General features: G+C 50.7%; 7 protein-coding genes across 7 annotated transcripts; 2 read left to right on the top strand and 5 right to left on the bottom strand.

Moving 5' to 3' along the window:
- Nucleotides 1-831: 831 nt before the first annotated feature.
- Nucleotides 832-1418, bottom strand: M430DRAFT_139264 (hypothetical protein; the record flags this gene model as incomplete). Its single annotated transcript, XM_024862597.1, has 3 exons — nucleotides 832-911; nucleotides 984-1231; nucleotides 1336-1418. The coding sequence occupies 3 exons, from the start codon at nucleotides 1416-1418 to the stop codon at nucleotides 832-834; spliced, it is 411 nt and encodes a 136-aa protein (XP_024721870.1).
- Nucleotides 1419-1794: 376 nt separating this feature from the next.
- M430DRAFT_100422 (hypothetical protein) lies at nucleotides 1795-2914 on the top strand (the record flags this gene model as incomplete). The annotated part of the gene is made up of 2 exons (XM_024860630.1): nucleotides 1795-2043; nucleotides 2135-2914. The coding sequence occupies 2 exons, from the start codon at nucleotides 1795-1797 to the stop codon at nucleotides 2912-2914; spliced, it is 1029 nt and encodes a 342-aa protein (XP_024721869.1).
- Nucleotides 2915-3007: 93 nt separating this feature from the next.
- On the bottom strand, nucleotides 3008-4127 carry M430DRAFT_34827 (hypothetical protein). Its single transcript, XM_024866619.1, has one exon. It carries the CDS (start codon nucleotides 3837-3839, stop codon nucleotides 3477-3479), a length of 363 nt encoding a protein of 120 aa, XP_024721868.1. The 5' UTR covers nucleotides 3840-4127; the 3' UTR covers nucleotides 3008-3476.
- A 554-nt stretch (nucleotides 4128-4681) lies between these two features.
- Nucleotides 4682-10149, bottom strand: M430DRAFT_41895 (hypothetical protein). Its single transcript, XM_024867510.1, has 2 exons — nucleotides 9865-10149; nucleotides 4682-9810 (listed from the first exon to the last, which is right to left on the bottom strand). Exons 1-2 carry the CDS (start codon nucleotides 10107-10109, stop codon nucleotides 4878-4880), a joined length of 5178 nt encoding a protein of 1725 aa, XP_024721867.1. The 5' UTR covers nucleotides 10110-10149; the 3' UTR covers nucleotides 4682-4877.
- A 262-nt stretch (nucleotides 10150-10411) lies between these two features.
- Nucleotides 10412-11703, top strand: M430DRAFT_50253 (hypothetical protein; the record flags this gene model as incomplete). The annotated part of the gene is made up of 3 exons (XM_024868137.1): nucleotides 10412-10443; nucleotides 10502-10526; nucleotides 10918-11703. The coding sequence occupies 3 exons, from the start codon at nucleotides 10412-10414 to the stop codon at nucleotides 11701-11703; spliced, it is 843 nt and encodes a 280-aa protein (XP_024721866.1).
- Nucleotides 11704-11870: 167 nt separating this feature from the next.
- On the bottom strand, nucleotides 11871-13798 carry M430DRAFT_101165 (hypothetical protein; the record flags this gene model as incomplete). Its single annotated transcript, XM_024860685.1, has 2 exons — nucleotides 11871-13697; nucleotides 13751-13798. The coding sequence occupies 2 exons, from the start codon at nucleotides 13796-13798 to the stop codon at nucleotides 11871-11873; spliced, it is 1875 nt and encodes a 624-aa protein (XP_024721865.1).
- Nucleotides 13799-14472: 674 nt separating this feature from the next.
- Nucleotides 14473-19540, bottom strand: M430DRAFT_120530 (hypothetical protein). The gene is made up of 4 exons (XM_024861779.1): nucleotides 19125-19540; nucleotides 17948-19056; nucleotides 15975-17878; nucleotides 14473-15927 (listed from the first exon to the last, which is right to left on the bottom strand). Exons 1-4 carry the CDS (start codon nucleotides 19181-19183, stop codon nucleotides 14815-14817), a joined length of 4185 nt encoding a protein of 1394 aa, XP_024721864.1. The 5' UTR covers nucleotides 19184-19540; the 3' UTR covers nucleotides 14473-14814.
- Nucleotides 19541-20423: the final 883 nt, after the last annotated feature.

The following is a 20423-nucleotide window of genomic DNA, read 5'->3' as shown; positions in this document are numbered from 1 at the left end:
AAACAATGTTACGCTCACAAGGTTGAATAACCCCGTAGAGGATTCAAAAGCTGCAGAGAATATACGCCACTTATGCTCGAAAGAGGATCTTGAGAAAATGAATCTAATGCATTCAGGACATCGAGGTAAACACCTTCCAACAAGTATTAGAGATGATGGAATCAGTCTGCACCAGTGGCGAAGACTTTCTGAAGCTGAGCCAGAAACCAAGAAGGGCTCTGGAGAATTAGTCGGATGTTGCGAAGGCTTTAGAACAGGTTTCTTGGACGCCTGACGCCTCGCTCAAAGAGAATATACTTTAGTGGCAGGGCCATCGAGCGATAGACAATCCTTTGCAAGAGCTTCATCATCATTTGTACGAGTCGATTGATGGTACTGGGGGGGGATGGAGCAAATTATGGCTTTGTTAGTTTTGCCACTGATTGGAAAATTGCGAAATGAACTTTCATTTGAATATAACATTCTCCGGAGACTTCCAGGAGAGGAGTACACCCTCATTTGCGTGTGCTGCGACAAGGGCGCCTCGTGGCTCGATGATGTCCGGATAGTCTTCCACATCTTTGGCTGGACTGAATAGGGCAAACTGGTTGCACAGCCTTCACATATCACCAATCCAGACATACATGATTCCTGGAAAGCAAAAACCTTGATTGAAATGTAGAGGTCCAAAGGGAGATTCGATTGCAGCATTCCATTATGCCCAAATTTCGTTCCCATGACACCTATGCAGATATGATGGAGAGCCAATGCGAATGTGTACAAAAGCCCATCCCCATATACCAGCAAACACCATTTGCCTCCATCTCCCACATACACCAGGAAACGAGTCGTCTATTTCTCCTTCTTCTTGCTTGCACCCTTGACCTTTGCCGTACCCCGGAGAGTCTTTTGTCTGTTCTTGCGTTGCTTGCCTATATCCCATCAAATCAGTATGACTTCCAAACCCAGATATCCTGCAGTCCACAGGCAAAGGGTCCACATACGCTGTTGTCTGCTGGGCTTCTCGACCTTTGTGGCAGCCCCAATGCGAACCAATCTGTAGTGGGGCTCGAACTTCTTCAGTGCTTCCGGTGAGTCGTAGATCAGCGCGAAGCCGGTTGTCTTTCCACCACCGAATTGAGTCTGGAGACCGAAAACGTTGACCTGGTCCTTGTTGGCCTTGTAGAGTTCGGCAAGCTTGCCCCGGAGCTCGTCCTTGGAGACATTGGCGCGGTTGGGGTGGAGGATATCACTATGAACTCAATCAGATTCTCATCCCTCAATTCATAACCGTGCTCTCAATTCTCTCTGCTCTCATGTCCGGCGTACTCGTCGTGGATTCGGTAGGAAACTTACACGACCATTTGCTTGCGGCCGAGGAGGGGGTTGCGAATGAACTTGCGCGTTCGCAGCGTGACTGGTTGCTCACGGTCCGCCATCTTGAAGGATTGAGGGTGATCGAACCGGAAGTCTGCCTACGATGGATTATCGAGACAGAATGTCGGAAGGGAGTTGGTCGATGAAGGTCGCTGTCGATAGAATTTGGAATCCGAATCGTGAAAGTCTCGATATCAACAAGCGCTAATATCGGATAGGACGAATAAGCGAGATCGCAAAATTTTGTGGATGCGGGCAAGGGCGAGAACCCTATGTGGGTGCCTGAGGGCTCCATAGAGGCTTAAAATATTACGGCCTTACAACCTTAAATCTTAGGAAGATCAAAAAGCACGGGAAAACGTGACCAGAATCCCCGTTTCAGCCTCCTTCAGCCTCTGCTCCTCCAAGATATCAGTCGTCCTATGCGTGGTAAGGGTAATGAACAGTCAATTGTCGCCAAGTGCGAGACGTCAACTCGACCGTTTCTGCCGCCAATATCTTCAAGTTGAGCCCGACCTTGACTACCCTGATCCAGAGCATCTACGGAATGATGGCTTTCAACAGGCTCTCTATGCTAGAGCATTCAAAGACGGAGTCGCTCCCTCACCACCTACCAGGTACCGGCTACGCGTCTTGAAGAAGCTCACCAAGAAGATTGAGGAGAGTATTCAAGACTGGGACGAAGAAGTATGTCGTTCCCTTTTGAAATCTTCCCGTCTTCCTGGGAGCAGCGGATTCAAGTCACCTTCCACACTGTTCTGACCGTTTCCTTCTCCAGGGTATTTCTGATGATATAATGAACTGTCTGTCCTCTTTGCTTTCATCGTCTGTTCCTCCTGAAGCAACTTCAGCACAGCAAAAGTCGTACGTTACGTATACTCTTGCTTCGCTCGGTTCCAAAGATCAGGAACCCCCCTGGATCTCCCTCCTTGAATCGAGAAATCTCGTAGCCGCAGCTGGGACTACCGGCCTCAGGACTTGGGAGGCTGCCCTTCATCTCGGCGAATATCTCTGCGCTAACGCTCAGGGTCTCGTTCAGGGGAAGTCCATTCTTGAATTGGGAGCGGGGACGGGATATGTATCCATTCTCTGTGCGCGCCACTTGGGGGCTTCTCACGTGATTGCGACAGATGGTTCAGATGATGTTGTTGCCAGTCTATCGGACAACTTCTACCTGAACGAGCTCCAGGATATATCGATGATCGAGGGAAAGGAACTCAAATGGGGCCAAGCTTTAATGGGTGGAGAGCACCCTGAATGGAATGGAGGGCGGAATATCGATCTCATTCTTGGAGCCGACGTTACCTATGATGCATCTGTAATTCCGGCCTTGGTATCGACATTCGGAGATCTCTTCGAGTTATACCCGAATATCAAGATTATCATTGCCGCCACGATACGGAATCAGAAGACCTTCGAGTCTTTTCTGGAAGCCTGCCGGATGAACAAGTACAAGGTTGAAAATCTCGAATTCGGTATAAAGGCTGCTGAGTTGCAAGAAGGCCCATTTTATCCTCACAAGGTTCCGATTCAGTTATCTCTTATTATGAGGTCATGAGAAGGGTTAAAGAGCTGAAAGTCTCAAGCGAGGTAGGAAGGTGTCCAAGTGCTGGAACCTATATGCCTATGGGCCGACTAAATCTCTCAATATATGAGTGGAAAATTGTTATCTATTGACGATAGCTTCAATGGAACAAAAATTGATAACCCGGAGGATGTGACAGACGCTATGCAAAATTTCTGCCAACCTCATAATTCATATCCTCGTAGTCCCCCTCCACATCAATCACCCCCTGTATCGTAGCCCCTAGATTAAGGGTAAATCCATTAGATTTTATAGATGTACCATAAGATCCATAGCTGCTGGAGCCCACTTACTGGCCCTATACCACCGACTCCAAGCACCCATATAGGTATAGAAACGCCAAGAACCCAGATAGCCCATCCCCATTTCCCCCAACGCCCGCCCTCGAAAATAGACAGGCAGTCCGCCCCATATCTCATAGTATCATCATATCATCATGACCGCAGCTGAATCCCTCCCTTCCCTTCCCCTCCCCTACCTAAAAAAAGATCTTCCCAAATCCCTCCCCTCCCCCAAAGACAACACGCCTTTCCCCTCACATCAACAACCCACCAACCACCGCCACACCTACCGCCACCCCAACTCCTTTCCCACACACCGCCCTCGGCGCACCCGCGATCTCATCACCGCCCGGCAGCACGGGCTCATGCCATCCACAATGCACCTGCGTATGAATTGTGACGCAGGACCAATACGTTGTCTGATGCCATTTCTGCTGGAAATTGACGTCCTCCAACGACGGCGGGGCGGTGATGGTTCCCACTTGCGGTGAGGGAGTTGTGGGGGATGAGGCTGGCGAGGCTGAGGCGGAGGCGGTGGAGAGCACGGGCGTTTTGGAGGCCCGCGTGAGCGGGGCAAGGAGGATCAGGAAGAGGAGGGACGGGGAGAATTGCCTCATTGCGAGAAGACTTTGAGACTTTTTTGAGATCGTGAGATAGCGAATGGAGAGGCGATTCTGATGGCTGGCTGGGTGGATTAAGAAGATGTATGATGCAGATAACGTGATGCAGGTCTTCCTCTTTTCTCGACCGCACGTGCAAATCGCTAATTGGTTGGGGGAGCCTTGGTAATAATGAAGAATGCTTGTCTTAACATGTGTATCTCTGATTATGTACCGAGTTTGAAGTGCGGGAAGACTTGGAGATATGCTCTTTGAGATTGGGGAAGAAGGAAAGTGTTGTGCGGGGAACTTGGTAGATATAGTAGGTAAATGGAAGTATCCTGCACTTGCATGATGTGAATAATCAATAGCGACCACACCGATTCTCTGGACAATCCGTAGACAATGAAGCGGAGCATGCCATTAGACAACTTCATTGAGTGAATGAGATTCATGAATCGACTGGGAGAATCGATTTGCGACTCGAAGACTTGAAGAGAGAGAGGAAGAATGAATATCTTGGAAGGCTGAGGATACAACTGCGTTGTTGCTGCCGACGAATAGCGAGGCGTGTTTCAAATTGACCTGAAACAAGGTAAGAAACTACGTACGCCAAACAATACTGATTGATGGACGTTCGGCCACACTGACCAGAAGGCATTCAACTTTAAACTCGACGACTATATATCCTCATGCAAACGACAACCAAAAACATTGAAAAACTGGACTAGATGAAATGAATGCGATGGGGATACTCTTATGGAGGGGTGGAATTTCTCAAAATAAATATGCGACACGGGAGATTGCATCGCTCCGTTGGCTCAGAAGATCATGAGAAATCAAAGGCACAGGACGGGGCTGGAAGGTTCAGACGTTTTTCATACACTGTGAAGAGCTCATTCACGCTCAAATGCCCATTAGCTAAGGTCAGTAAGCCTAGTCTTCTCTCGTATGAAATGAATAGCCCTTGGAGAAAATTGTCCTCAAAAACCCAAACCCATGCCAACTTGGGTATCCTCGCTTTGAAAGCAAATAACACCATTGCCCATCTAAGTATTAGAATCTGGGAGCAGTTCTCCTCCTAACGCTCCTTGAATTAAGTGAAGTCTGGGAAGAAGTGCCCAGTCCTGTGCCAGTATGTCTCCGGGTCACGCTCTGACTGCTCGCCTTCTTCTTCACCCAGCCATTTCTGTCATCCTCGTCACTGTCCTTAAAATCTTCATCGTCGTCATCAGCCACTTTATAAGTTCTGAACCTCCGCATAACGGCAACGGCGGACTTGGGTCCATCGTCTTCCTCATCGTCTTGCTGATTGTTAGGTACGTGATTGTCACCATCATCGACGTCGCTGGACAAGGTTAAATCCATAACTTCAGTACCTTGTGGAATAATGAAGTTCTGAGGCTGGCTCTGGGACACTCGAGTTTGAGACGATCGAAGTCCAGAATCGCGTGCTAGAGACTTGCGAGATTCTAGATTAGGTTGAGATGCTGGACGTTGCGATATCATAGTGCGATTCCGAGACGCCTTGGGCGTCAGTTGATCAGACTCTTCACCCGGGTCTTCCTCAAGAGAGGCCATGATTTTGTCGTACTCTGTATCCTCTTTGATTCGGACGTGGGAAGACACCGTCGTCGTCTTCTCTACCTTCGGCTCGTGCTGCGAAAGGACTTGTTCAAGGGGTGGGAACTCATCATCCGAAGAAGGCCGATGTTCTGTTACTTCCGAGCGTTTGCGTGCAGCTCCAGGCGACTTCTTGATCAATTGACGTGGGGGATCTGATTCGATATCAGACGACGGGCCATCTGACTGTTGCACACCCTTACTATGATCGACGGGCTTGCGAGATGCCAGGTCTGGCTCACCATCGGTCATCACATCATCCTGTTGATTCAAGGATTCCTCAGTTGTAGCCTTGGAAGCGTCAGCACCCAATGCTGAGCGATCATCAAAAACCGTATCAGGTTGGTGCCCATGGTCGCTGATCTGGCTAGCGAAAGACGAACCCACTGATAATTTTGGATATTGGACGGTTACATTGCTGTCTGCTGCTCGTGCAGACGTTTCTGACAACTGATTTCCATTTTCCACCAGTGAGCCAGCACTGGGCTCGCGACTTTTTGTACCAGCAAGCATCTCCCACATCCTCTTAGCTTTTTGGACCGGTTGGGCTTTATGGAGTTTCTTCACGGGATTGCGTCTTACGGGCCCTCGGGATGCATTTGATTGATCAAACGTTTCCGAATACCCATCTAGTTCTTCTTCCGAGATATCCTGGGCCCTTTCCTGTACTTGATTTCCGCCCGGCGAGCTGAATTCCTCTTCTGAATCGACAGTTTGCCAGCTTGATTGTGGTGGAGCAGAGCTTGAAGGCTGTCGTGATCTCCTGACCGGCGGGCTGGAACCAAAACCATTAAATATTGGAGAATGTGGTGGGCTTTCCTCAATCTCGACCATGTCCTTCATGAGCTTCTCGAAGACAGCCGCATCACCAGGAGATTCCATACCGTTAGGGCGAATATCCTTCAATACGGATGACGGAACGCTTGATCGAAAGCCAGCTTCTTTCATCATGTGAGATATCTGCTGCCTGGTCTCATCCGAGATTTCGGTCGATCTCACCGCCGCCATAGGTGGAAGTTCCGCGACAGGAGTTGTGGCAACTTCGGCAGCGCGATCATGGGCAGCCTGGTCTGAAAAGTTAGACTGCTGTTCTGACAACTGAGAGTTTTGCTCCCGTACATTAGACCCTTCCACTGACAACTTAGGTTCCTGTCCGGAATTACTGAGTTCTTTCTCTCCTGGGTTAGCGTCCTGTTCCAGATCAGACTCCGGGATTTCTGGCTCCAAGGGTGTTTCGGTAACATGAGAAAATTGCTCTTCCGAGTGTCCTTTCTCTGGGTTCCCAGTTCTAGAATCGTCAGAATCGGATTCGTCATCAGCTGCTAAGGCATCGTCCCCCATCTCGTCGTCCACTAGATCTTCTGGGGCATTTTGAACGATCTTAGGATTGATCAGTTCGCTGAACCCCAAATTAAGCATCCCATCGTCTTCTGGCTCTTCCTCCTGCTCATCTTCTAGGGGGATGTCAAACTTTCCATAAATCCTGTCACCAGTCTCCTCGTCGTAGTGTTTTTCGGGCCGCTGTCGGTCGCGTAATGCAAGTGTGAGATGGAGCTCTCCGCTCTCTGGAGTTGCGATCACGATGGCAGTGCGGTATGGCGATATTTGCGGTTGCCATTTCGTAGCTTCAGACATGATGAGTTGCTGGAAGGCAATAGTCATACCCGGCGTAGCCTCGCCAGCCTTGAGATCAGGGAGAGTTGAGGGATCTTCAGGAAGAGGAGCCAAATCTGTAGGTACTTGACTGACATCAACCGACTCTTCATCGTTCAGATCGTTCATCAGCTGCTGGTTAACCTCACCATCAACATCACTTGGTTGCGTTGTATGTTGGGTTGGCTCGTCGTAATCAAGAGCAATCGAAGAGTCTTCTTGGTAGCTAGGTTCGTACGAAGCGTCCAAATACTCTTGTTCTTTGGCGTAGCTTTGTTTGCCCATGCGCCTCTTCTGCTTCTTGGATGCTCGTTGATTTTCATCGTAGTACTGAGGCTGATCTCTCTGGTCCTTCTTCCTCTTACCACCTCTGCCTTGCTGTGACCAACCACCCTGCTGTTGAGGGTCCCAGCGCTGTACAAAGGGGAAAGGTGGTTCGCTCAACTCAACGCCGTCATAGCAACATTCGACAGCTCGATAAGTGATTGCGTCTCTCCATGCCTCTGGATCTTCATCTGCAGCCTCTTCATCGGCAGTGGGAGCTGGTTCCTCGACAGATTTCGGAACAGGAAGGGGTTTAATGTCCTTCATCAGATCGTTCCGGAGCTTCTCCTCGTCCATCTTTGTCTTTGGGTTCTTCATTCCCAAGGCCCCGAATAGTAATCGGCGGCCAGCAGCAATATTCAGCTTACCCCGGCGCGCAGGAGCCACGCTGCTTTCTGTTGATTCTACAGGAGTGGTAGACTCTGACTGATTTGAAACACCAAGACCGGCTTCCTTTGAACCGGGCCCCGAAACAGCGTCTTGAGCTGTCTCTCCTGATACCTCTGGAGTTGAGATAGACACCTGGGCTTCTTGAGCTGTAGAGACTGATTTATCACTCTGCTCCGAATCAGCAGCGACGGGTGTATGACTCGTAGCTGAGGATGAAAGCTTGGCCGTAGAAGTACCGACCGCACCCACAGGTGATTTTGTTGCTCTTCCCGAAAATTCTTGGCCAACCTCAACACCACCAGAGGCGATCGAATCAAGCAATTGTTGTCTTCGCGCTAGGAATTCGTCATCCGCATTTGCAACAGATTGAACGGTCTTTGCGGAAGCCATGATCTGTTCATCCGTTGTCTTGTCGTTTATATTCAGCTTATTGAACTCGGCTAGCGTGAGGGAAGCAGGCAAAAGGCCCTTCTCCTTGAACCTGTTGAGAAGGTTTAAATTTCTTCTCCTACGATTCCTCGCCCTGGTTTGTTTTTTACCTTGCCCTGGTGGTACCGGCTCAGCGGGCATCGGCTTGGCAGCAATGTCTTGTGCCGATGGCTCCTGCCCCTTCCTAGGACTCGCCGAAATATTAGAGCTCGGCTTACTTGACTCCTCCTCGGGCGCTGAATCTTCGTCACTGGAAGAGTCACTGCTGCTATCACTATCACTCTCGCTTTCGCTTTCGCTTTCGCTTTCGCTCTCACTCTCGTCGCTCCCAGATGAAGTGGTATCCGAAACCTCTGCGTTATCTGAGTCCTCTTCGCTAGATGAACTGCTAACGCTGCTACCACTGCTACTCGTTTCTTCGCTGGAAAAGTCGCTGTCATCTTCAGCCTTGTATATCTGTGACTCCCGGTCGATGAACGGCGTTGAGGTAAGTCCGTTGGACAGGCTTTCATCCGCAAATGCGACACTCTTGCCGCTAGCGATTGAGCTTCTGGAATTCGGGCGCGGTCCGCTTTGCAAAACTTCCGCCATGTGCGACAGGGCCTTCCCCGATTTGATAGAACCTTTGGGCAAACCATTTTGGTCATAATACTCAAGCAATGGATTCAGGCTCTCGTCTGGTTCGGCCTGCATGCTAGCTTGAATTTCGGGCTCCGTTGAGGACTCCTTCAAGGCTTTCTTAGTCTTTTTTGAACGAACTTTTTGCACTGACTTGCTTTCTTGGGAGGCTTCGGTAATTGCACTCTTTGGCTTAACAGATCTGAATCCTCGAGCCATAGCCTCATAGGCCTCACCCAGATCCCCATCAGAGCCGTTTAGGACGTATTTGCAAACCGCGATAGGCGAATTAGGAAATGCTGAATGTAACTTACGAATCATCGTTCGTCTGGATGTGTCCTTGACGTCGCGGAGTGCATCATTGTCTGAATCATCTTGACCCTGAGATTCGGTTGCTGCCTCTTGTTCCTCTTCCTCATCCTCCACCTGTTGGTCTTCGTCTGATTCAGCCTCAGAGACTTCGTCCTCATCCTCATCCTCATCCTCTATTTGTTGGACCTCATCTGATTCAGCTTCGGCCTCGTCCTCCATTTGTTGGCCTTCATCTGATACAGACTGAGCGTCCTCCTCCTCCTCCAAGTCTTCCTCTTCCTCGTCATCATTATCATCGTCAGGTGCAAAATCCTCATCATCTTCCTCATCATCATCTTCGAAATCAGCGTGGAGGACCAACTGTCGATCGCGGTTCACATCATTGTCTGAATCCTCGCTCTCCACCGATTCACGGTCCTTGAGAGCAAGCAAGCTCAGATCGTCATCATCCTCGTCTTCATGATATGTGATCCTTCGCCGTTTTCGTGGGGGGATATTGATGGCAGGTCGATCGGCGGGTCTCCTCAGAAGTGGTCTTCCAAACGCAAGCCCATCTACTAGATGTTTGCCGTCGGACGAAATCTGATGCCTTCCTGATATCTTGCGTATTTTTAAATCTTGGGTAAGGAGGGGTCGAATGCTTCAGTGAGATATTAGAATTTGTATCAATTGAATTTTGGTTAGGTAGTCTTACACAACCTCATCATCGTCCTTCATGACCTTCCCGACCAGCTGATAATGCAAGCACTCAAAATTAAGACCATGGTTGCCCTGCAACTCCACGGCATAATCCTCCAATCCCCATTCTCCCGACTCGAGCGGGATCGCCTCATTCACCTGCTCGAGCAGCTGAGATATGGTGGTCTCCTCGAATTCAACGTTCCAAACCACCGGCGTTGGTGGCAGTCCATGGCGCCTAACTGTGAGTCGGAGCCTCATTGTGGAAGTGTGATGTCCTATCACGAAAGAGGAACGGTGCGGCGATAGGTCTTTGGAGGAGGGCGGTTTTCTCGATGTGGAGGCGACGCGTCGGAATTTCCTTAGTTTAAACTTGGGGGTCTAGTTCGTGTTTGCGCTAGGCCTCTTTAGGTCGCCTAGACTGTTATCTGGAGCCGAGGCACAGACAGAGTGAAGCTTGAATGGTCCCTTCGAATTCAGCCTTCTGCATTCAAAGTATTTCTCTTTAGCTGTCGCAGGAAGATTATCCCGTAGAACTTGTTTTAGACGGCATAGAATCCATGATGGCGCCGGCAAATCCCCAGCCAAAAGTTTTGTACGTTGTTCCAGGAAAAGTTGCCCTTTGGATCAACTGTCGGCTAACAGAGTCGTAGACTTTTTGATATCGGCGGAGTTTGTGTTAGTATATCCTTGATTCTTTTGTCCTATGCCATTGTTTTACTGTTCTTGAAACGGTGGTTTTTCCTGTGGTATTATCTATAACGATCTGAGATTGAAAGTCTTCCAATCTCATAACCCGCTGCCATGCTTTCCCCTCTTTTCCCCTCTTTACCCCGGAACTGACTTCGGTCGTATGTCTATGAGCGAAAGTTGAAATGTTTCAAAAATATACATACTTTTTCATATTATTTTCAAAGAGGATGGACCTAGAATCTCAAAATATGATTCTTTCAGCATTTCCTATTTCAGACCGCAAGCACCCCCCCCCCCCTTTTCTTTTCTCCTTTTTCTCCCCCTTTTAAAATCCTCCTAGGAAACCCCTTTTTCCAAACTAACCTCCACCCCTCAGGTCCTCTCCCCCTTCCAAGCCATCCTCGACTACGAGCTCTCGCACTCCATCCCCCCGGGCTGGATCAACACCTGCATCTCCAAAAGCAGTCCCAACGGGTACTGGCAGCGCCTCGAGCGCGGCGAGCTCCCCATGGACACGCACTTCTTCCGCGGCTTCACCCAGGATCTCCACTCAGCCAGCCTCTGGGACACCTTCTACGCACAGGCACGGACCCGGGATCCCTCACTCCCCGCCACCACCCCCCCGCTGCCGCGCATCGACGGCGAGCAACTCTTCTGGTCCATGATGACGGCCGCGCGCCATCCGGACCCCTGGATGTTCCCCGCGCTGAAGAAGCTGCGCGCGAGCGGCCGCTACATTCTCGCCGCGCTGTCCAACACCGTGATATATCCGAGCGATCACCCGTTGGCGACCGCGCACGATGATGTGCGTGCCGTCTTCGATCTGTTCATCTCGTCGGCCCACGTCGGCATGCGGAAGCCCGAGCCCAGGATCTATGATCTTGCGCTGAGGGAGCTGGATAGGTTTGCGAGGGAGAATGTTGGGAGGGATGATCGGGATACGAGGGGTTGGGAGCGTGGCGTTAGCGCCGAGGAGGTCGTGTTCTTGGATGATATTGGGGAGAATCTGAAGGCGGCTAAGGCGAGAGGGTTTCGCACGATCAAGGTTCATCTGGGACGGGCGTTTGAGGCAGTCGACCAGTTGGAAGAGTTGACGGGTTTGAAGTTGGCTGGTGACCACCCGAGGATTGCGGTTATGCCAAAGACCAATGCCAAGTTATAGATGAGCGTATTTTGAGGAGGGAACTCGGGAGTGGATGATGTGGAGTCTTTGGATGGAGGAAGTAAATGGTCATGCTCATAGTATTAAGACAGACAGCGTTTAGACATTCATCAAATCATGAAAGTATTTTCCAAAACAAGCCTCCCGGACGCCGCCCAGTGCAATACCTATTCCGCTCCAGTACCCACATTCCCTAGAATCAAGCTCTCCAGCTCCCACGGGCTCAGCGTGCTTCTTCTCCGGCTCGCTCTTCCGCCCTGCCGTGCTGAAGCTTTCCTTTTTCTCGCCTCTCTATCTCTACTCGCATCCTCTTGATCCCCCCTTTCTGCTTTCGACGGCTCCACTTCATCTCGTTCTGTTTTCGGTGGAGGAGGCATCAGCCTCACTGCCTCTGCGTTCGCAGCGCTCTTCATCCGAGCAGCCTTAATCTTAGCCCTTACTCTCGCCGCATCTGCTTCTCGTTCCGTGGCCGCCAATTTCGCTGCAATAGACGCCATTGTCAACGGGCTCTGTTGAGGAAGTGCTTCTCGCGGCCTCGGTAATTTGCTCCCAGAATTTTCCTTCAGTCTGGGAGTAGAAGTAGGTCTGATGGTGGGCGTTGGATTTGAGGGTTTCTTTGGTGTTGGTTGCTTCTGTATATTGGATGTTTTGATTAAGGACACTTCGTCCTCCGGTGGTGCTGGGATCTGGCTCTTTCTATCCTGATGTTCTGGCTCCGGTGTTGATTTAGGCTTCTGCACGGATGGGGGGTTTGCTTCAAGAAGGTCATGGGTGTTCTCCTCAACAATTGTAGTAAACGCATCATGTTGCTGATAGCTTACTCCTCGGTTACCATTTGTCGTTTCTCGGAGTGGAGATAGTTGTGGCGGGGGACCCGGAGAGGATGATGGTACTGTGTTGAGTGAGAAATCTTGAGGTTGTTCCTCAGACACCTCGTCGAATTGTTCCTCAGTTGCCTCTTCTTCGAGAAGATCTGGATCAGAACCATCGGAATCTCCGTCATCGAAATCCGGCTCCTCAGGAACCTGCATATCTGTGTCGTCCATTGCATCGATATCTGCTTGAGTATCGCCTTCCCCATCTTCCATAAGGGTTGATAACTCAAAGGGCTTCTTGTTGTCCTCGTCCTTGGTTTTGAGAGGACTTAGGCGAAGACCCATCTTCAGCTCCTCCAGATTGACGGTTTGACCACTCGTGGCCATCCGTTTCCGCCATCCATCCATCATTTGAACAGCTTCATGCCATCTTGCTTCCATCTTCTCCCATCCCGCTCTCAACCGTATGATTTCTTCTTCTCTGACCTCTACCTCCTCCAGTGGCACAAAGGACGGGTTCGTCAAGAGATTCCTCACATGCTCAATCACAACATCCATCTCCGCAGAAAGATTCTCATAGCCACTCTCCATCTGCACCACCATGCCTCCCTCTTGCACACCCTCCTTCTCATATCCCGAGAGCGTCCTCAGCGTCTCCACCGTCCTCCTAACCAAAGCCCCCATATTCTCGTTCTCCTCACTCAACCCCCTCGCCAACTCCGTCAAGAACTCGTTCGTCTCCATCCTCAAATCATACCCCGCCTCCTCCGTCCCAACTGTATTCCCGCCACCCCCCTCCGCCCCAACGCCCGCCGTGACATTGATGCTCACCACCCCGACCGTCTTGCCCGTGCCTCGCGCCCGTCCACTCTCCGTCACATGTCTCTTCATGCCCTCGATCGTCCGTTCCCGCTTCCGCACCTCGTTCGCGCACTGCGCCCGCGTCTGCGCCACCAGCATCTTCATGCGTGCCATCTCCTCCTTCAGACCGCGCGCGACCTGCTCCGCGCTGCGCAGCTGCTGCTTCAGCGCCCGCTCCGTCGCCTCCGCGACCCCGAGTTTCCGCTGCGCCTCGGCGTGCTTCGTTTGCAGGCGCTCCAGATCCGTCGTCTGCCGCAGAGAATCTGCGCGCAGCGTGCGGATCGTTTGCGAGAGACTCTCGCGCTGCGTGGCGTCGCGCTGCTGAGTGTTAGGTATGCACGTGCTGTGGGAGGGGGTTGAAGGGGTCGTACATCTCGTCGCAGGATCAGATCATTCACCACGCCCATTATTCTCCCCATTGTAGCCTCCATACCTCCCTCTCCCTTGTCGGGTCGCGCAAAGTCAATATTCTGCCCATTTCGCAGGAGTCCGCGGGAGAGGAGCTGGTTGTTTATGTAGAGCGACGCGGTCTTTAAGTTGTCGGACTCCATGGTGTCCTCGAGATTCTTGCGGGGTTGGGAGAGATCGAGTTCCTTGTTCCCATGTGTAGACTTCGTGTGCTGTGAGCTATGCTGGGCTTTTTTGTACAGAGGAAGACAATTTTGAGGTTCGGCGACGGAAATGATAGCCGTTGCTATGCACATTCAAATGTACGCTCCAATGTAAACAATGCGAACGGTAACCGACAGGGGTCAGGGGTAGATCACGTGCACTAGAACCAAATGCGCATCGCGAAGATCGTAAGATACCATATTCAGAGAGGACGTAGTTTTCTAAAAGCCTGACCGTAACCAGTTCTAAAGTACTGACTGTCCAACTATTCGCCATGTTTACGTCACTAATACGGAGCTTATGGCATGAATCCCATCATCGTCCCGGAGATTGGACTTCACCAAAGAACAGGACTTGGTCAAATGAACAGTGCCTACCTACACAAAAGACTACTATAAAGATGAGAATGGGGACTGGACTATGCAATTCACACCAGAGCAGATAAATTGTACAAAGGAAGTGTCAATATGACACTCTAAAAGTCTCTTTTGTTTTCCTCCCAAGGCAATCCTTTCAGCCTGGCAACATTAATATACATTCATCCATTCGACAAGCACAACGCTCTTCGGCCATATTTCTCGATACTACCCCACAAACGCCTCGTCAAGAAGCAAGTCACAGCCAGCAGCATCTTGCAACCTCCCCGCTCCGAAATAAGCGGAACTCTAGCTCGTGTAAAGAAAGAAAGGGTATGGTGATGCTGAAACAACAAAGGCCCTCGCAAGCTATGCTCATTAGAAAGAAAAGTAATTATGCCACCCATCTAGACCCGCGCTTTCATATGTACCTATACCCAAACATGCATTCGTCATTTCCATCATCCTCATGCGCGCCGACTCATTGCTGCTGTTGCTCCTGTCGCGGCTATCTCCTGTCGAGCACTGACACTCCTCGTCGTCACTCTGGGTAAACTACTAGCTCCGGGGCCTGTCGATGCGCTAATGCCAGTACTCGTGCGCCTAGTGCCAGTCGTGTTGCTCAAGCCGTTGATGTTTGAGGTTCGGCGAGCTGGCGCTGGAGGGTTCTTGGTCGGACTAGGTCCAGAATTCTCTCGTGTTCTGACCGTTGCATTAATCTTAAGAGTATTCGCTGGCGGCTCTGGAAGAGGTCTGTTGGCATTAGCTGGAACTGTAATGGTGTTGTGTCGCTTGATAGGAGACTCGTTTCGAGGATTCATTCGCATAGGTGCCATGGATGACTTTTGGCCAGTAAGGAATTCGTGTCTAATAGCTTCTTCCGGTTTCATTCGGCGATCGGGATCCCAGCGTAGACAGCGTGCGAGAAAGTCAAGGAAAGCTTCATCATCACATTTAAGAACCTGCTGAAGCGTCTTTGATGAAGGTCGACGTCTGCGTCCTTTGGAAGACACGGTGAGACGAGGCTTTCCCAGCGAATCAAAGAAAAGCTTTTTGCGCGAGCTCTTCTCAATCAGGTGTTTTTCCGGCGGACCAAACACTTCCATAATGCATGCAAGCTGCTCCTGCTCATTTTCACCAGGGAATATAGGAACTCCAGTGTATAGTTCTGCCAAGATGCAGCCAAGACTCCACATATCAATCGGCATGCCATAGGTCATACCAAGAATAACTTCTGGTGATCGATAGAAGCGAGATTGGATGTAAGTGTAGACCTTCTCATTCTCAAAGCAACTGGAGCCAAAGTCGATGACCTTAATTTCCGAGTGCAGAGGATGAGCCAAAAGAACATTCTCCGGCTTCAGATCACAATGAATGACCTTGTGTTGCTTCAGTAGCACGAGACTGCTCAGGAGTTGCTTGGTGAATCGCCTGACTATCTTCAAGGAGAATCCGCGGAAGGCGTTGGATTTGATGAGCTCATACAGGTTCATGTCAAGAAGCTCTGTAGAGATGCAAAGGTGGCCGCGGAAGTAGAAGCTCTGCGTGAAGTTGACCATGCTATGTTTATTTTGAGGATCCTAAAACACGTTAGATAAGTGGCGCTGAGAGAATTGAGAAGACTTACCCATTCGCGCAGCTTCTTCAAAATGTTGACCTCCACCAATGCCTGCTGGTGGAACCGTTTCTTATTTCGAATAATCTTGATAGCGACAAGTCCGCCAGTCTTGTGATCAATGCATCTCACCACTTGACCAAAACTACCCTTTCCAAGTAAGTCAATAACCTCGTAACGATAGAGTAGATGATCTCCAAGGACAATCGAGTAGTCTCCTCGTTCGTCATCGAAACCAAAGTTTGTAGCATCTGCACTCAATTCTCCCACATGTTTAGGAGCAGTACTGGTTCCACAAAAGTAGATATCTTTGTAATCCACAATCTCGCCGCGCTCGTAGATGTTGAGATTGGCCATCTGGATAGCCTGCTGGGGTGATACACGTTCCTTGGGTGTAGCACGCTTTCGAAGCGCATCCAGTTGCCTAGCCGCGACCTCAGTCTCCTTGCGTTTCGAACCAAGCTTCCTCATCTCTTCTTCGGCTATTAAGTCATCTTTGTCAAGATCCATGGTCCAAGGGTCAGTAGTCCTCGCCGCGCTCATGTTGTTCACAGAAGGTTTGGTGTTCAGCATTCTGTGCAAAGCAGAAGAACTTGTACGTGCTGATGCTGGAGGAACAGCAGGTTTTTCGGGCTTCGATTCGTTTGGATCTCTCTTTGGACTGCCATTAACACCCCAACTATCGCTTCTCGTCCTGTCGTGACCGTTCGGCAAAGTAATGCTCGAAGCCGAACTCTTTCTTCGCTTCGAGTCCAGATAAGTTGTTGACTTAATAGAGAGGCTAGGGCTAGGCACTGTGACAGTGTTTAGATTGTTCATCGTAGCAGACGCAGGGAGTTTCGGAGGTGGCATATTTTCATGCTTTGGAGGTTGCGGAGCATATTCCAAGTCTCGCTCGCTGGCTGCGTGTGAAATACTAATATTACTTTTTGACGTGTTTCTCTTCCAACTAAGACTTAGCTTTCGACGTATTGAAGTCCCTGAAGATGGTGTCGCGAGCTCCTCGGGGCTTGAGATCTCAGGGGCAGGGGGCGTTTCAGTTTTTGACGGTTTGTTGACTTTCTGGGCACGTGGACCAGTGAGTCGTGCAGGCCGAATATCCAGAGAAGTGTCCATATTAGTGAAATCTCCGCTCGTTTTGGACCTAGGCATGTAAGAGTGCTCCCCATTATGCTTCGGGAGGGAGGAAGAGACAAACGGCGAAACTGTTTGTCTTGCAGTCCGGCTGTTTATGGAGATTGGCTTTGACGATTCGGAGCTACTGGCATATATTTGCGAGGACGACTCCGAGCGAACGTGACGGATAGAACTGTTGCTCCGCACATGTTGCGTATCTGTCTCGCCTTTCTCGCCAGGGCGATTACGGAAAAGGAATGATGCTTTTGATGCCGTCATTGGAGTGCTAGGAGTTGTAGGGGCAGCTCGGCGAGGCGGGGGTGTGGTCTGTCCATCGGAAAGAGATGTCTCTTGCAAAGCCGCAATCTTGGCAGTGGTGGGGGTACTCAAAGGCAGTAGATTTAAAGGAGGGAGCCGCAGGGGTTGCAGGTTCTTCTTCTTTATAGGTGTAGCATTATTCTGTTGATCAACATCTGAAGTTGAACTGTGAGAGACAGGCTGCCGGGGCTTCGATTCCCGCTCAGATCTGATGGGTTCTCGAGCTGAACCCCTCCCGGACAAGCTGTTTGTCGAGGTGCTGTTTATACTGCTGGCATCAAACGGCATACTCGACTTGCGCCTGTTGAAAAATGCAGCCTCGACATTCGAGTCCTTAGGAGATTCGTACGCTTTGGGTATTGCGGGAACTGGAGGAACTTCCTCTTCTTCATTATTCCCCGCTGCACTATGCACACCCCTTGCCTTTGGTGTGGGTAACCTGGACGAGGCAACCGGCTGTGGCGCTCGAGGTTGCAAGGAGCCTGTAGATGTGCGAGAAGTGTTATGGCTTGCATTGGACCAAATCGAGAGGCCAGAGCTGAAAGACTTACGATTGATATCTGGAGTTGTTCTTGAAGATGACGGCGTTACCGAAGTCTTCCTCGGCAGCATTGAGGGCGATCGAGATGACCTTCGTGTATCAGGCTGAGGTGTTGGAGGAGTGTTCGGAATCGGGGGTGCATTTTTCAATGGGGGTGCGGTCTGCAAGACAGATAATCGTTTCGCTCTTCTCGCATCTGTAGGACTGACAGTCCTTGCACCCAGTCCAGTTGCATGGGCGCCTTGCAGCATTCCAGGCATAACAGATACCCGCTTTGCCGAAAAGGATGGCGTGCTTGTTCCTTGGCCGTTAACTCGAACAGGTGCCCTGCCAGCAAATGATAGTGACCTGCTGTGTTCCGGGGTACTGACAGTCAAATGAGCTTGGCCTTGTCTCGATGGTGGCTGGAGCGACTTGGCCTTCGCGGCCCTGGAAACAGTGAGTCTTTGAGCCCCCTCATAGTTTCCCCCATTTCCAATATTCAGTCGAGTTGACCCCGCAGCGTCTGCCAACCCCTGTGCAGATGAATTTGAGACCAGACTTGGACGTCGTCTTTGTTCTGGTCTCGAGTAATCAGAATCAACCACACCGGGTCCTATCGATTTTCGAGGATTCTTGAAAGGCCCATTAGCAGCACCGCTGCCTGATAGGGGGGGATATTGACTTTGACGTCGGGTCCGCGCGGCCAGATGTGCGGTTGGAGGATCCATGGGCCCGGATCCCCCCGAAGTTGTAGAAGAGATACTGCTCTGCCGAGTCGACGTACTCTGCCGCCGGACTATCGACCCTGACCGGAGGGGGCGAGGTCCAGATACTGCTTTGACAGTTGCTGTCCCTCGCCCTTCGTTGCTTGATGCATCCATAGGTTCGACCTGGCGTATTCCCCCGATTATCTTATTGTGACCGCCCGGTGCAGGAAAACGGTTGTGGATATCATTCGATATGCTACTCTGGAGGTCGTCAAAGCTAGGGGAAGGCAAGAAATTGGAGGATCCACTCGTGTTATCGTCTATTGCCCCAAAGGAGAGCAGGTTGTGACTGTTTCGACCTGAGGAATTCAGCGTCGGGTTTCTCCCGGTGGGTACCCGTGGTCTTGTAGCTGGGTCAGAATTTTCAAGGCTGCGATATGGATTGATTAGTGCGTGATATACACAGATAGAATTTGGGAGAAGATGGGATTGCCTCACGATTTTGTTGGGGAGAAGCCCGGTCTGGGAACTGGGGGAGCTGTCATTTCTCGAATCATATATGCGACCTCAGACTTCGAGCACGGAGTCTGCTCGGGGTGAGATTTGCCTGTTGAAGCTCAGTCCTTCCAAGGGCCGAGGCGTTCGAAGGGCTATTTCATCTCACCAGAGGTCCATAGGGCTTCGCAGACGGGGCCGACGTGGGAATCGTGGGAGACGTGGGAGTTGAGGATGTAGGTCAACACGAGCCCACTTCTGTTCGGAAAGGTGGTTGCGGAGTTCTCGACGTCTCCGAAGCGACGAGCGGGGCAGCCTTCGAACTGGTGGAGAGGAGGTGAATTGAAGATGCCGGGACCATGGATTGGGGGTAGGAATGTTGTCCTCTGGATGCAAGAGGCCGTGGTCGCGAAATTGATCTCCCTCACGCTGGGTTGAAGTTCGGTGGTTGACTTGGAGATGTGCAATGCAGGGGTTTAGCGGGACTATCGTAGCTGGCCTATAGGGGACGTCGATGGGGCAGATATTATACGGAGTAATCACACACAATATCAAACCCAACAACGGTTATTTATTATCCAGGGGATTGTCGGTCAGGGATTGCTACGGCCTTGTTTACGCTCTCTGGAGTCACGATCATCAAATGTATAGTAGCTCTGTGCCTTGTTGCTATCAGGTGAGGATATGTCATATATACCTCACCTGTACATATATATGCACGTGGCTGGACCACCAAGGAATTATTTGCCTACTGTAATACCTTTTTCTTTTCTTTTTCCCCATTATCAAAGACAAGTTCTAGATTTCCTGAGGGTCTGGTTCTGGTTTCCCTGGTCTTGACCGGGAAAAGAAAAGGGGTTCCCGGATCCAACCATCCCGATTAGGTGCATGACGAAGGCTGTTTAGCCTCTAGTGTTTACGGAGTAGACTCGAGACGTTTAGCCTCTAGACTCTAAAGGGGACCTAAAGCCTCTAAAGGCCGTGCTTTGCCAGAAGAGGAGGCTACTTTCCCGAAGGAAGTAAAGTGCCAACCGTGCTGATCTTGCCCTGGAAATGGCGAACCCAAACCCTCAACGGACCAAGCCGCGGCCTGGCGCTTATGATAGAGCAGGATAAGCGCCACCACCCGACCATGGCGATGTCACGAACCACGATGACCAGCGACTGTTGAGATGCCGGATACATACTTCACCCCAGCTGTTCTCTACTGAGCACCTCATATTCTGATCAGTGTTGACCACTGTTTGTTGGCTCACCGCGGGCGGCGTAGGAACGAACCATCATCAGATTCCCAGGGCCTTC

The sequence above is a fragment of the Amorphotheca resinae genome (genome assembly GCF_003019875.1).
Source record: "Amorphotheca resinae ATCC 22711 unplaced genomic scaffold M430scaffold_5, whole genome shotgun sequence".
NCBI lineage: Eukaryota > Fungi > Ascomycota > Leotiomycetes > Helotiales > Amorphothecaceae > Amorphotheca > Amorphotheca resinae.
Note: the sequence above shows the minus strand (reverse complement) of the source record. Positions and strands in the feature narration are given on the sequence as shown.